The 12,765-nt window shown below is 47.8% G+C and overlaps 1 protein-coding gene across 22 annotated transcripts in view; it reads right to left on the reverse strand.

Annotated features, from left to right (window-relative positions):
* CAMK2G (calcium/calmodulin dependent protein kinase II gamma) overlaps window positions 1–12,765 on the reverse strand; it is a 56,018-nt gene that overhangs the window by 31,373 nt on the left and 11,880 nt on the right. For 19 of the 22 annotated variants that reach the window (XM_053207595.1, XM_027062295.2, XM_027062305.2 and 16 more), the window contains exons 3-7: window positions 11,506–11,565; window positions 4,272–4,326; window positions 3,318–3,383; window positions 262–334; window positions 16–118 (exon numbers count right to left, since the gene is read on the reverse strand). In XM_053207595.1, the coding sequence (XP_053063570.1) occupies window positions 16–118; window positions 262–334; window positions 3,318–3,383; window positions 4,272–4,326; window positions 11,506–11,565 (357 nt within the window). The remainder of the gene's footprint in view (window positions 1–15; window positions 119–261; window positions 335–3,317; window positions 3,384–4,271; window positions 4,327–11,505; window positions 11,566–12,765) is intronic. The other 3 variants (XM_053207594.1, XM_053207593.1, XM_053207592.1) reach the window with 1 other exon arrangement.

Here is a 12,765-nt window from a genome sequence, read left to right on the forward strand (position 1 = left end):
CAGGGTCACTCTTACCAAACCAAGCCTGCTGCTCTCCCTGTACTTCAATGGCTAGGCCAAAATCAGCCAGCTTGACGGCGGCACCCTTGCATTTACTCGCCAGCAGCAGGTTTTCAGGCTGTATAAGGAAAAAAAACCTTATGAGGCACCCACCCTCTGGCCCTGAGGAAGCCTTGTTTGGGTCCTCGCAGTACCACACCCTGGCACCAGGTGGCGCCTATGCTTCACAAGCAGAAGGCAAAGGGGGAGCCTGGGTAGTACCTTCAGGTCCCGGTGGACGATGTCATGCTGGTGGATGTGGTTAACACTCTCCAGGATCTGATGTATACAGTGGCTGTAAAAGCACAAGGAAAAGAAATGTCAGTGCAGGGTTAAACTACTCATCCACGACCACACACTACAGATTAAAGCATGTAAGTCTGGGTTACAGATTCACAGGGAATCACTGAACAATAGCTAAAACCTTGGACTCTGGACATCATCTAGTTCAACCTATTTTACAGAAGAAACTGAGGTCCAGGCATATTAACAGGTTTGTCCAGGGATTCCCACTAGATAATGGCAGAGGACAGACCAGAACAGAGTCTACCAGGCCTCCCTAGACTGCAAAGGCCCAATACTTTTCCAGTCCATTTCCAGGAAATTGGGGACACTCCTGAGAAAGAGAGACCATCCAATCCCTTCCTTCTTTTTTCCCCCTATAGAAACTCTGTTCTCGGAGAAGAGACTTGTGGTGGCATCTTAGGAAAGCTAGTACAACTATACCTAAGTTGTTTTGTTGGAGGTACACTCACTCATTTAAACATTTATTGACAACCTACAGGCACTGTGCTTGGTAGCACACAGACTATAAAGATAAAACGCAGGACACAGACACCTTTAAGAAATGAATGATGTGCTTAACTACTGGGCATTTATCCAAGGGATACAGGTATGCTGTTTCGAAGAGACACTTGCACCCCAATGTTTATAGCAGCACTATCAACAATACCTAAAGTATGAAAAGAGCTCAAATGTCCATTGATGGATGAATGGATAAAGAAGATGTGGTATACATATACAATGGAGTATTATTCAGCAATCAAAAAGAATGAAATCTTGCCATTTGCAACCATGTGGATGGAACTAGCAGGCATTATGCTAAGTGAAATTAGTCAGAGAAAGACAAATATCATATGACTTCACTCATATGAGGACTTTAAGACACAAAACAGATGAACATAAGGGAAGGGAAGCAAAAATAATATAAAAACGGAGGGGGACAAAACAGAAGAGACTCTTAAATATAGAGAACAAATAGAGGGTTACTGGAGGGGTTGTGGGAGGGGGGATGGGCTAAATGGGTAAGGGGCATTAAGGAATCTACTTATGAAATCATCGTTGCACTATATGCTAACAAATTTGGATGTAAATTTAAAAAGTAAAATTAAAAAAAAAAAGAAACGATGTGCTTAAGAAGGTTCCAAACAGGGCAACTGAGGAACATTTCTGGTGATGATTTTCCACAGAAAAAAAACAAACTAACCCAGAGTCACCTTCACCTACTATTTCTTTTCTTTCTTTTCTTTTTTTTAAAATGAGGTCCACGCCCAACATGGGGCTTGTACTCAACGTGGGGCTTGAATACATGACCCTGAGACCTCAAGAGTCTCATGCTTTATCACTGGAGCCAGCCAGGCACTGCAACTGCTATTTCTTGAATCAGGCCGTCCACCTTCCAAAATATCCTGCCACACTTGCAGTCAAACTCCTGGCAGAGAGCATTGGTGATCTAGAGCAATGGTGAAAAGTGGGGGATGATTTTGCCCACAGGGGACATCTGGTAACGTATGGAGACGTTGCTGGTTTTCACAAGCCATCCTCTAAGGTGTGGGTAAATCCCTTTTCAACGGGGGGGAGATGCTACTGGCATCTAGTGGGTAGAGCCCAGCGATACTTCTAAAATGCTACAATGCACAGGAGAGGCCCTCACAACAAAAAATTATCTGGTCCCAAACATCAGTAGTGTTGAAGTTGAGCCTAGAGAATGAGACCCCAGCCAGCCGGGAGGTACTACCAGGTATGCAGAGCAGGCTTGCAGAGTGTCCGGGCGTGCTGGTCTGATGTCCTGGACTTCTTATTCCTTCCTCTAAAATCTGATTCTGGGGCTTCCACAAGAGCCAAGGGGTCTTACCAGGCTCCTGGAGGCTGAGGCTCAGGCCTCCCTTCAGGACACAGCCCATGAGTAGGCCAAAGAGACTTCAAGACTGAGCTGAAGAGGCGAGTCTCCACAGAAATGTATAATTAGAACAGAGCCAGGCTAGCAGGGAGAGCCTTCTGGCCAAAAATGGCAAAAGTGCGAAGTGTCCCAGCAGAGCCAGGCCAAGCCCACTGGTACAGTCACACACAACCCCTCCCCTCCCCCTAGCCAGCTCTCCCTCCTCCCCGCCAGGCTCCCAGAGCTATCACCGCCTCCTCCTGCCCCAGAGTCTGGTCCTCCCCTGCTGGCACTGGAATTCATCTCCCCACTTGAGAATTTTTCCCCGAGGCCGAAGCATCTGAAGTTGATCAGCAAACGCTGGCCTCTCAGGGTTGAGAAATTTGTGAGGAAGCTGCACTCCCCCACTCTCCAGAGGCAGCCAGAGCTGCCACAAATGCCAGATAAACTGTAGGCAGGATGATCAAAACCAGGTTGTATGGACATCACCCTCAGAGAAATCTCAGGGCTGGGGGAGGAGCCAAGGCAGGAAATACAGGTCACACAAGCACCTAAGAGCTTTGTGGGCTTCCGTTGGGGGGGGGGGGTGAAGACTGAGGGATATGACCAAGGAACAGTCCTCCAGCCTGAGGAGCCCCACATCAGGGCTGGTCATGGTGGTCAAGAGACTAAGTGATCCAGGATGGAATCTCTGCCAAGAAGGTTCCTGGTTGGATTATTAGCCCAGATGTTTACACTCCTTCAGAACACAAGCCATGTTTCCTCCATCTCTGGATCATTCCCAGGATGCCTTGCACACAGTAAAATTTGTCAAAGGAAAGAAGCAGGGTAGGGAGGGCCCTTGGGCAGGCTTGCAAGTACACAGTAGTGCAAAGAAAAGGTATTTCCAGAGTGAAAGGATAAAGGAGACTTGCAAATGCTTCGCAAAAACACGGATCTGGGAGTATTGAACTTTTAACTTCTAACATCACCTATCAAATGCAACCCAGGTCCAGCTTACAGAATCTCTGTCCAGATAAGAGCTCTTCTGATCTTCCCCAAAGACTATTCAAAGAGGCAAAATGCCTGCCCCCCCTAACGTGGCCAAGACTCACACTGAACTCTAGGGCGCCCATCTCACCTGGCATCAGCTTCACTGTAGTACTCTCTGGCCACGATGTCTTCAAACAGCTCCCCGCCGGTAACACTGCAACCAACAGACAGAGAGAGTCAAAGGGGGTAGGTCAGTGTCAGTTGGCCAATACCAGAATCCAACAGGTAACAAACAGGTCACACCAAGGAACAGCTTTTAAAGAAATCCAAACTCTACATGCATTTCATCTGAGAGCCCAGAACATGCTCGATCCTTCAATGACATGGGGCTTCACCTTGGGGTAATGTGGGCCCTCCTTTTCTCCAGCACATTTGTTTCTATAACCTACAGATTAGTTAACACTCAGGCAATGAAGAATATACAGAGATCTAGGAGAAAATAATCAATCTACTCAGAAAGTCATAGCTTTATTTGAGACCAATATGAATATTAAGATACACAGCTACCCAAGAAGGACAGACCTATTCTTAAAGTTGAAGAATAATGAGACCAAGGACACAGAGACCCAATCCTGAAAATACCAGAGAGGCATTTCCAGGAGGTAAAGAGCCACTTTTAAGATATTAAACCACAACCAAAGTGGAGGAGAGACCAATTGGAGTCCAGTTTATGACTAATAAAAGCCACCTTCAATTTCCCAGAATTTTTAAGGTCATGTGAAGAGCTGTATTCTATTTCTCCACTAAGGACAACACACCAAGAAACAAGAAAAAAGCATTTGCACAAGGTGTGCTGCTGAACAGAAATGCAAGAGTAATGCCATCCGGGGGTTCAGAGCCCTGGGGAAATACTGAGTGAGCAATGAGGTCCCCTGAGCAACCTGCCCATTACTAGAGGAAGTTCAAACTCAAACTCTTTCTTTTGGCTAAAGGAGAGGGACTCTCAGCAGAGGCTGAAGACCCAGTTTAGGTCTTTTTCCAAGCCTTCATCTTGAGCCAGCTGGAGGGAAAGGCCCCCACACCCTCAGAAAGTGGAACTTACAGGTCAAACACGAGGTAGTGAAACCCTTCTTCAGAAATACTGTCATGGAGGCGCACTGCAAGAGAGGAGATGGGGACAGAGATTAACAGAGAGAAACCTTGGAAACCTACTCCTCTCCTCCTCAGCAATCCCACCCCTGTCCCAGCCTGTCAGCCTCACTGGACGGTCTTCTGAAGGAGTGGCAGTAAGAAGTGGCGACATGCCCATCACCCCCCAAGACCAGGTGACACAGCCACAGAACAGAGAAACAACCAGACCCCAGGTCCAGTGCTCTGGCTGCCATCTCATACTGCCTCAAACGTAGGCAAGAGATAGAAGCTTTGTGGCTAAGAAATAAGACAGAAAAGCAGGAACCTTCCCAGAGGTGCTAGTCCCAGAGGAGGTGGTCCTGGGATATGATACATGACAGTGTAACGTAGAGCAAGAGCAAGGACCACCTGGGGATGCTGACTGCAGAGGAACAAAGAATGACAAGATGGATGAGCCCGAGAGCTCTTTTATGGGAGTAGATGGGAAAAGGGGAATTAAAGGCAAGGGGAAAAGCTGGAAAGGTAGAGTCCAGCAGGAAGGCACGTGGAGTGAGGCTAATGGATGGTAAGCATGGGAGGCAACATGCAAACTCAGGCAATGACAATAATAATTGTTTATTAAAGTGCTTATTACATGCCAGGCCTTGGGTTAGGCTCTTTGCATACATTATGTATTTCTACAAGCATTTATTGAGTGCCTACTATGTGTCAGATTCTGTGCTGGATGGTGGAATTTAGGGACATAGCAGCTGCCTCCGAGGAGTTTATTCTTCTGGACAACCACTCCCATTCTACAGATGAGGATGCTGGAGGCTCAGAGATGTTGTATCTTACCAAAGGCCAAAGATATAATAGGTCAAGATGTAAATCCAGCTCTTTCTGAGTCCAAAGACTGGTCTACACCACTGCTTCCTATAAGAGATGCAGTGTAGCCCACACAGCCAGGCAATAGAGCAATGGAGACTGTGAGAGAGACTACTCGCAAACGCACTTATGACAGCAGCATAGACGGGTCCAGGAGGCCACTGCAATGAGCAGACTAGGGCAACTCACCCGCTGCAGGAAAAGGCTGGCAAGCAGAATCCCTTCCCACTTCCCGCCTCCAGAGCTCCTGGGCAAAAAACCAATCTAATGTCTTCTGAGGTCTCCTTTTCAAGCTTCTGCCCACAAAGCCACCTGTGGCCTAAATGCCAACCCCTGAGCACCATTCTAATGCAAACACAAGGAGATGCTTTGGCTGAATGTCCCAGCTGCTCCCGTCCCTTCCCTCACCTGATCTTTCCTGATGGGGAACCTCTGTCTGACCCTTGCCAATCCTCGGGGGTTTCAGGAGCAACTCACAAAGCACGTTAGGAATGGCCTGACACCAAACCAGCCAGTGAAGATCTTGGATACACAGAAGTCATTGTGTCTCTTCCTTGGTGGCTCCATGTTGCCAACCACCCCAAATGACAGATTCCATTTCCAGTGTCAGACTGTTTCCTCAGGGCCAAGGGGCTTCCCTACATCCTCTCCCACCACAGCAAGATCAGCCAGAACATAAAATATAGGCACTTAGCCGTTACTACAGCTCTGTGGTTCTTCTCAGTTGACAAATGAGGACGCAGACCTGCCAGAGCCAGATCCAGGGCCCAACAACTGTCATATCGCCTACTTTATTTGATCTGATCCGGTTACCCAAAGTTCTACCCCAAACTCAGTATCTCTGTGATTTACCAATGGGATCAAAGGCAGGTGGTACTACCAGAATCCCTCCTCCTCCAACTGTTCCCTCCTGTACTTGGGCAAACAAGCTCATACTTCTTTAGGCCCCCAGATGACAGAAGGAAGGAGCTACAGCCAGACCCATTCTTCCCTCCCACGCTATTCAACCCAGGCGTGCTCAAGCGAGCTCCCCCAAAGCCCGGCCAGCCCCCTCCTCACTTGTGCTTCTCTGGTCTAAGTTGGGGCTGCACACAAAGTCTTGCTGCAGCTGCTGCTCCCTTGCTTCCAAAAGGACTTTCCATTTAATTAAAAATTCACTATTAAAAAGCATTAAAGTGTGTAATACAAATAATCCCCTGGAAATCAGCTGTCCCAGAAGCTAAAGACCAGCTTCATTAGGGAGGTGACTAACAGTAGCAGGACAGTAAGCTAATAGTACAGGAGGTACGATGCTAACAACCACTCCCAGGGGAATCCTGCCCCCCGGCCCTACCTCTCCCAGCCCCTGGCCCCATGCCTGCCTCTTAGGCTAGCACAGCAGGGCTGAGAATGGGGCAGAAAGTACAGGCACCCATGCCCATGCTGAGATATGGAGGCACTGGCGCTTGCTCTTCTCCAGGAAGGCCACACACAGAGCCCAGGTGGGAGAAAGCAGGGGAGGGGAATCAGAAGAGAAGAGCAGTAATGGAAAATTAATCCAGCCCAGAGAATGGCTTTGATGTGTGCCCCAGAGCAAGGTACCACTGAGACAAGAAGGGACAGGTGCACAAGTCCCCATACCTGAACGAGATACTTTTTTTTCTCTTGCAAAGAAAATTAGGAGGACTGAGAACGAGGGAAAAACTTGACTGCACAACTCTAAGTGCCTCCCTAGCAGAATCTTGATAATAACGATCCAAGTTATAACAGCTAATATTTAGTTGGGCTGTTTCTATGTGCTAGACATTGTGCCAAGTGCTTCACATATGTTATGTTATTGAACTCTAAGAAAGGTACTTCTACTACCCCCATTTGACAGGCGAGAAGACTGAGGTTCCGAAAGGAACTCATCCAAGCTCATACTAAGTGGCAGAACTGAGACTTGAAACCAAAACAAACTGACATCAAGATTCTTGACATTGTAGAATTGCCTGCGAGGGAGTCACTTTTTCTGTCCTCTTAGGCTAAGGAGCTCCAACCTGTCCCCACTAACTCCGGCCATTCCGACCTGCTCCCCTGAAACAGGCATGGCTGAACAGGCCATGGATATGGCTGTGAGGAAGAGAAACCCAGCCATGCTACTGCAGAGCTTCCAGGCCAGTGGGGAAGACAGGTGTTAAACCAGCACTTACACAAATATGTAACTAAGCACTACTGTGTTAAGGGCTATGAAGTAGAAGTAAAGGATGCTACGGAATAAAATAATCACCCATCCTGTTCCACAGTAATTAGATGGTCGAAGGCCAAGGAGGGCTAGACTAAGTCCACAGACGGGAAGACCTGGAAAAGGACTATAAAGCATTTACTGCATTTCAGTGATATAAACCTAATTACTGCTTTTTAAAAACTGCGGAAAGAAAAAACAGCCCAAACACCTAAATACCTTTACTTGATGGTTCGTACCTCCAAGCACTCACAAAGCCATAACCCAAGTGCTGTGGCTATTTCCAATTCCTTAAAAACCACCCCAAAACATGCCATATTTTAACTAGCAAATCTTGGCTTGGAAAAAGCATCACTGTTAAAAGTGTCTGCAGCAATAGCAGAGTGGGAAGGAGGTCCTGCTTCCCGGGGGACTGATGGGAGACTCTGGCTGCCCTCCCCATCTAGGAGCAGGTGGACAAGAACCCCCTTGGAGCAGAGATTTAGGAGCTGCTTGGTCATGATGCAATGTTTTCTTCTTTTTCTTTGCACCTGTTTTTGCTACACTTACTGTTAGCTAAATGGCCCTGGGTCCAAGGTAAATGGCAGCCTGGCTTAAATAATCTGCAAACTGAGCTGGGGCTGAGGATTTAGGGAGGATCACTTCTGGGGGCTAGAATCTCCATTTTCATCACTTCCATTTATTTCCTAGGCCTCCTTTGCTCACGGAGCCCTCTCACAACTCCACGAAGAGGCACAGATAACAAAATGGAGGTGCAGGCAGGCTAAATAATTTGCTGCAGGTCACAGCTACAGACCAACACATCCCAGATTCAAACCTGGAAGACATGATACCAAAGCCACACACTTTGCTTCTCCATATATGGTTCACAGACCAGCAGTGTGGGCATACCCTGGAGACTACACACGAGGAAGCTCAGGTCTACCCCAGACCTCCTGAATCAGAATCTGAATTTAACACGATCCCTCGATGATTCATGAGCACATGAAAGTTTGAGTAGTGCTGCTCTAAACCATAATCCTAGACTGTGATTGAACCTCCCAGGGCAGCTCAGCACGAAGGAAGACAGAGTCTATTCATTAGAGGAATTTAGAGCAGGGAGCAAGCAGATCACAGGTAGCACACATTCCACTCAGACTAGACAGTACTGCTGCTCGCTCCTCCTCTCAACTCCACACCTCTGGCCACTCTCCCAAAGATGTTTTAGGTTCTGCAGTTAATGCCTCATAACCAACAGGCTTTTTTTTTTCATCAATAAACTTTATTGTTTTGAGCAGTTTAGGGTTCACAGCACAACTGGGTAGGAAGTACAGACAGCATCCACATACCAACTGCCCTACACACTCATGGCCTCCCCTACTGTCAATATCTCCCACCAGCACGGCACATTTGTTATCATCGATGAGCCTATACTGACACATCATCGTCTCCCAGACTCCACAGTTTACAGTAGGGTTCATTCTTCCAGCAGGCTTTTAACCTCTGGGATAGAATATCTATCAGGGAGGAAAACTGGGGATGCCTGGCTCCTTGCACCAAATATCCTTCTGAATTCAAGGGTCTCCGAGTCTGACAGCAACCAGAGGGTGATCATGTGCTCTCTGTTCTCAGCATCCTCAACTCTGCACCACTCTCGGGCTGGTCCACTTGTATCCCTGCGGGATGGAGTTAAAGAGGCTGGAGCCAAAAGGGCCAAAGCTCTGAAGGAGGGGGCAGCGAAGAGAGGAGAAGAATAGTGAATTAGGGCACAAAACTGCCTCCTCTCCCGCCACAAGCCAGATCAGGATCCATGGCAACCCCCGCCTCCTGGATCCACAGTTCCACCACATCTCTAGCAGCCCTGGTTCCCACCGGAAGCCAGAGAGCCTGGCCAGCCAGCTCTCCCAGGACACCGTCCTGACTCACCCTTCCCTCTCCCTGATCTTGACCCCAGAATAAGGCCTCAGACCAACATCCCTCAGGATCTGGGAACATTCACGACACGAAGCACAATTCTAGGCAATCAGATGCTGATAAAGTGAGGATGCCTTTCCTGGGTTGGGTCTCGCTGGCCCCCTAACAGAGCAGATGGCTGAGGCAGACGGTCTCCAGGTAGAGCTGGGGGCAGGTAGATAAAAAGGAAAGAGCTACCAAACCAAAGTAAGGTCTAAAAGGTCAAAAGTATATATTTCATTTCTAGAAATGCATAAAAAGAAGGGTATGACTGTTTTCAGCTAGAATCCCATTTTTGCCCTTCCTGGTCGTTTCTCAATTGTCTTCATCTTACCTCAACCCTTCTAGGGTCAACCAGGTCAACCAGGAGGTGGTTCCGCCTCCTGCCTCATTTATCCCACCCTATATTCTCCTCCCTACATGAGAACAGTTCATCATTACTCTATGAGTTGGTCACAAGTAGCATAAGGAAAGGAAGTGGCTGTCCTCAGACCCTGAGACCTGGGACTGGAACATCAAAATGCTTCTGTGTTTGTGGATGGCTTTAGCTACCAACACACTTTTTCTTCCTGTTCTGGAACTTCTAGGTTAGAGGTCACAAGCTCAAAAGCCTATGGCAATCAGTGCAAACATGAGGTACCAGAGAGTGGCAAACGACGGTGACCAGCAGGCTCAAGGGACAGCCGCTGCCCAGCCCGAGCAGATGGAGGCTCAGGAGAGCCACAATGTCTGATTCGAAAGACTGGGAAACAGAATTTTTTTTTTTTCTTCAAAATGTGAAATCTCGTTTTTAAATATTGGCAAATAATAAAATATTTTTAGACCATGAGCTGGCCAAACAAAACACTCCTGAATTTGCGATTGCTGGTCTAGTTACTCCTCTCATTGTCTCTTCTCTCCTACCCAAGGTGATACATTGGTCCCAACTGTGCTGTTTTCAGGTGAGGGTCTAACTTGAGAGCTCACCCAGGGAGCTCCAGTAGTTCCAAGCCCAGGACCCCTCAGCTGAGAGGTGCTGGCTCGATGGAGCACACTGCACCAGCAGAGTCGAGCACTGGCTCTGCCAATCTGCTTCAGGTGTAATCCAAGCTGCCGATTGCGATCTGTAAAGCCCTGCATGGTTGGAGTTCTGGTTACCTCAGAGCTGCTCCTCTCCCCCTTGGGCCGGAGTACGACCTCGGCTCTCCCATGTAAGGGCTCACGTTAAGCATTCCAGCCTGAGGTCTGGGAAACCAGAGGCTGGGTAGCTCCGGAGGAAGCATCCAGCTTCGGCATGTCACCTCACAGCCCCGGCCGCCAACAGAGCAGAGGGGGAGGCCTCCGGGGCACTGTGGGAGCCCCGATATTTAGGCCATGCCTGAGGAGCAGGGAACACGTGTTGTTCTTTGTGATGACTCAGGGCTTTCAGGGAAAACCTAGGAGATGCTCCCTGCTCTGCCTCAAGTCAAGACTGGGGTTTCTGCTCAGATGCTGCAGCCAGCCCAATTTCTGTCCCCTCTGCAAGAAGCACCAAATCAGAGCCAACGCTTTTGGCAAAGGCTATTTCAGCTGAACAATATAAAACTGAGCTGGAGTGGGTTGTGGCAGGCAAACCTCCTCAGGCTTTAGAACAACCAACAATGTGCTCTTGTCCCCCAAGTTGGGGTGGGAGCAGGGAGAAATCCTCTTAATTTTTTCTCCTTCCCCATGAGAGTGGCCCCTGCCATCCCTTCTCCAGAGAAGCCAGGCGGGTGGGCAGCTTGCTTTCCTGGCTCTGGGGAATACAAACGGGAGCACCATGGAAACCCCCAGAGTGTGCATGACACCGTTAACAGGAACAAAACTCTTTCAAGTCCAGAAACAAAATCCGGACCCTTTTATGATGGCTGTGGAAGGCCCCTGGTGAGGGATGCTGGCAGGCTACTAGCCCAGTGCCTCACACGCTGAGGATCCTGGACCTCAGCCCAAAGACGGAAGGAGAAGGGGAAGAAAGGGAGTCCAATCCTCACATCCTAGCCCTGAAATAACACTGCAGGGATGGAGACCCTCAGGTCTCTAAACTAGAACGCCCCAGAATTCTTAGCAAGACACAGTTGCTATCCCACTTGGACAAAAAAATTACACCAGGTAAAGGCCCAGGGGCAGAAGTGGTTTCATACACAAAAGCAGTGCACCTCTGTTCTCCCTGCCTTCTACAACATGCCCAATAAATACCCTAAGCACTTACCAATGTTTGGATGTTTCAAAAGTCGGCATATCCGGGCCTCACGTTCTAGTTTTTGGTGATCTAAAAGCAGAAGAGAGGAAACAAAAACCATCAACCATCCATTCTCTTTGTGGCCACCTTGCTATTCACACTCTTCCAACTATGCATTTTTTACAATTTGCTGAATTAATGCAGCAAGTCACAGCAATCCCAGGGATAGGTATTATGACCACTTTTCCAAATGAAGTAATGCTCTAGGAAAGCACCTTAAGCTAGTGACAGGTGGAGTTGGGATTTGAATCCAGGTCTTCAACTAAAACTCTGGTACCCTTTTCACTATAGCAGGGATTTCACTGGGCCAGGGTGTCCAGAATTTCTTTCTTGATAGAAATACTAATAATAGCTAAGTTTTATTGAACACCTACTATATGACCAGGCACTGTGCTAGGAGTTTTACATATATTCTCTAATTGAATTTTCATAGCATCCCTGAAACATAATGCTGCTGACAACCAAGATGATGATGAAGATGATAATGATTTGATAAAATAATCATAGCTAACATTTCTTGAGAGCTTACTTCTACACCAGGCAGAAACAGCTTTTAACTGATTCTCGTAACAACTCCATGAGGCTGGCAGTATTATGAGGCCCATATTACAGTAATCCTGCTTCTCCCCAGGATCTGCTTGGCCATACACTGCTATGAGCTCTCACCTCTTCGCACTCGGCACTGGGGTTACTCTGCTTTGGTGAAAGGACCAGAATCTAGGAGATCTCAGATGCAAGCAAGCAACAGTGGTCAATTCCTTCCATAGGAAGGCAGAGCTCCAGGAAGTAGAAAGAGAGGATGCTACTATGCAAAGCAAGGTGGCCTAGAAGCCCTCTCCACCCCACCTGCTGGAATTCTGCCAGACAGCCCCCTCCTACACAAAGTCTCCCCTGTTCCTCTCAGTAGATGGGACTTCTCCTCCCCCTGACCATCCCCCCACCTTCCACTGCACTTCTTATAATGTTCACATCATACATTATGTCCACCATCTTTTGGTCACAAGCTCTTTAAAGGGTGGGATCTTTTTGAGTGATGCTTCCTAGAGTTCCTTCCATAACAGAGGCTTCATAAGGGTTTATCAATAGTATCAATAGTAGTAACAACCATTATTTACTAAGGATTTACTATTTGCCAGGCAGAGGCATAGATTATCTTATGTCACCCCCACCAAACCCCTATGAAGTAAAGGATCTGATTAACTCTATTACATTACAAGTGAAGAAATGAGG

This window comes from Acinonyx jubatus, chromosome D2 (assembly GCF_027475565.1).
Source record: "Acinonyx jubatus isolate Ajub_Pintada_27869175 chromosome D2, VMU_Ajub_asm_v1.0, whole genome shotgun sequence".
Lineage (NCBI taxonomy): Eukaryota > Metazoa > Chordata > Mammalia > Carnivora > Felidae > Acinonyx > Acinonyx jubatus.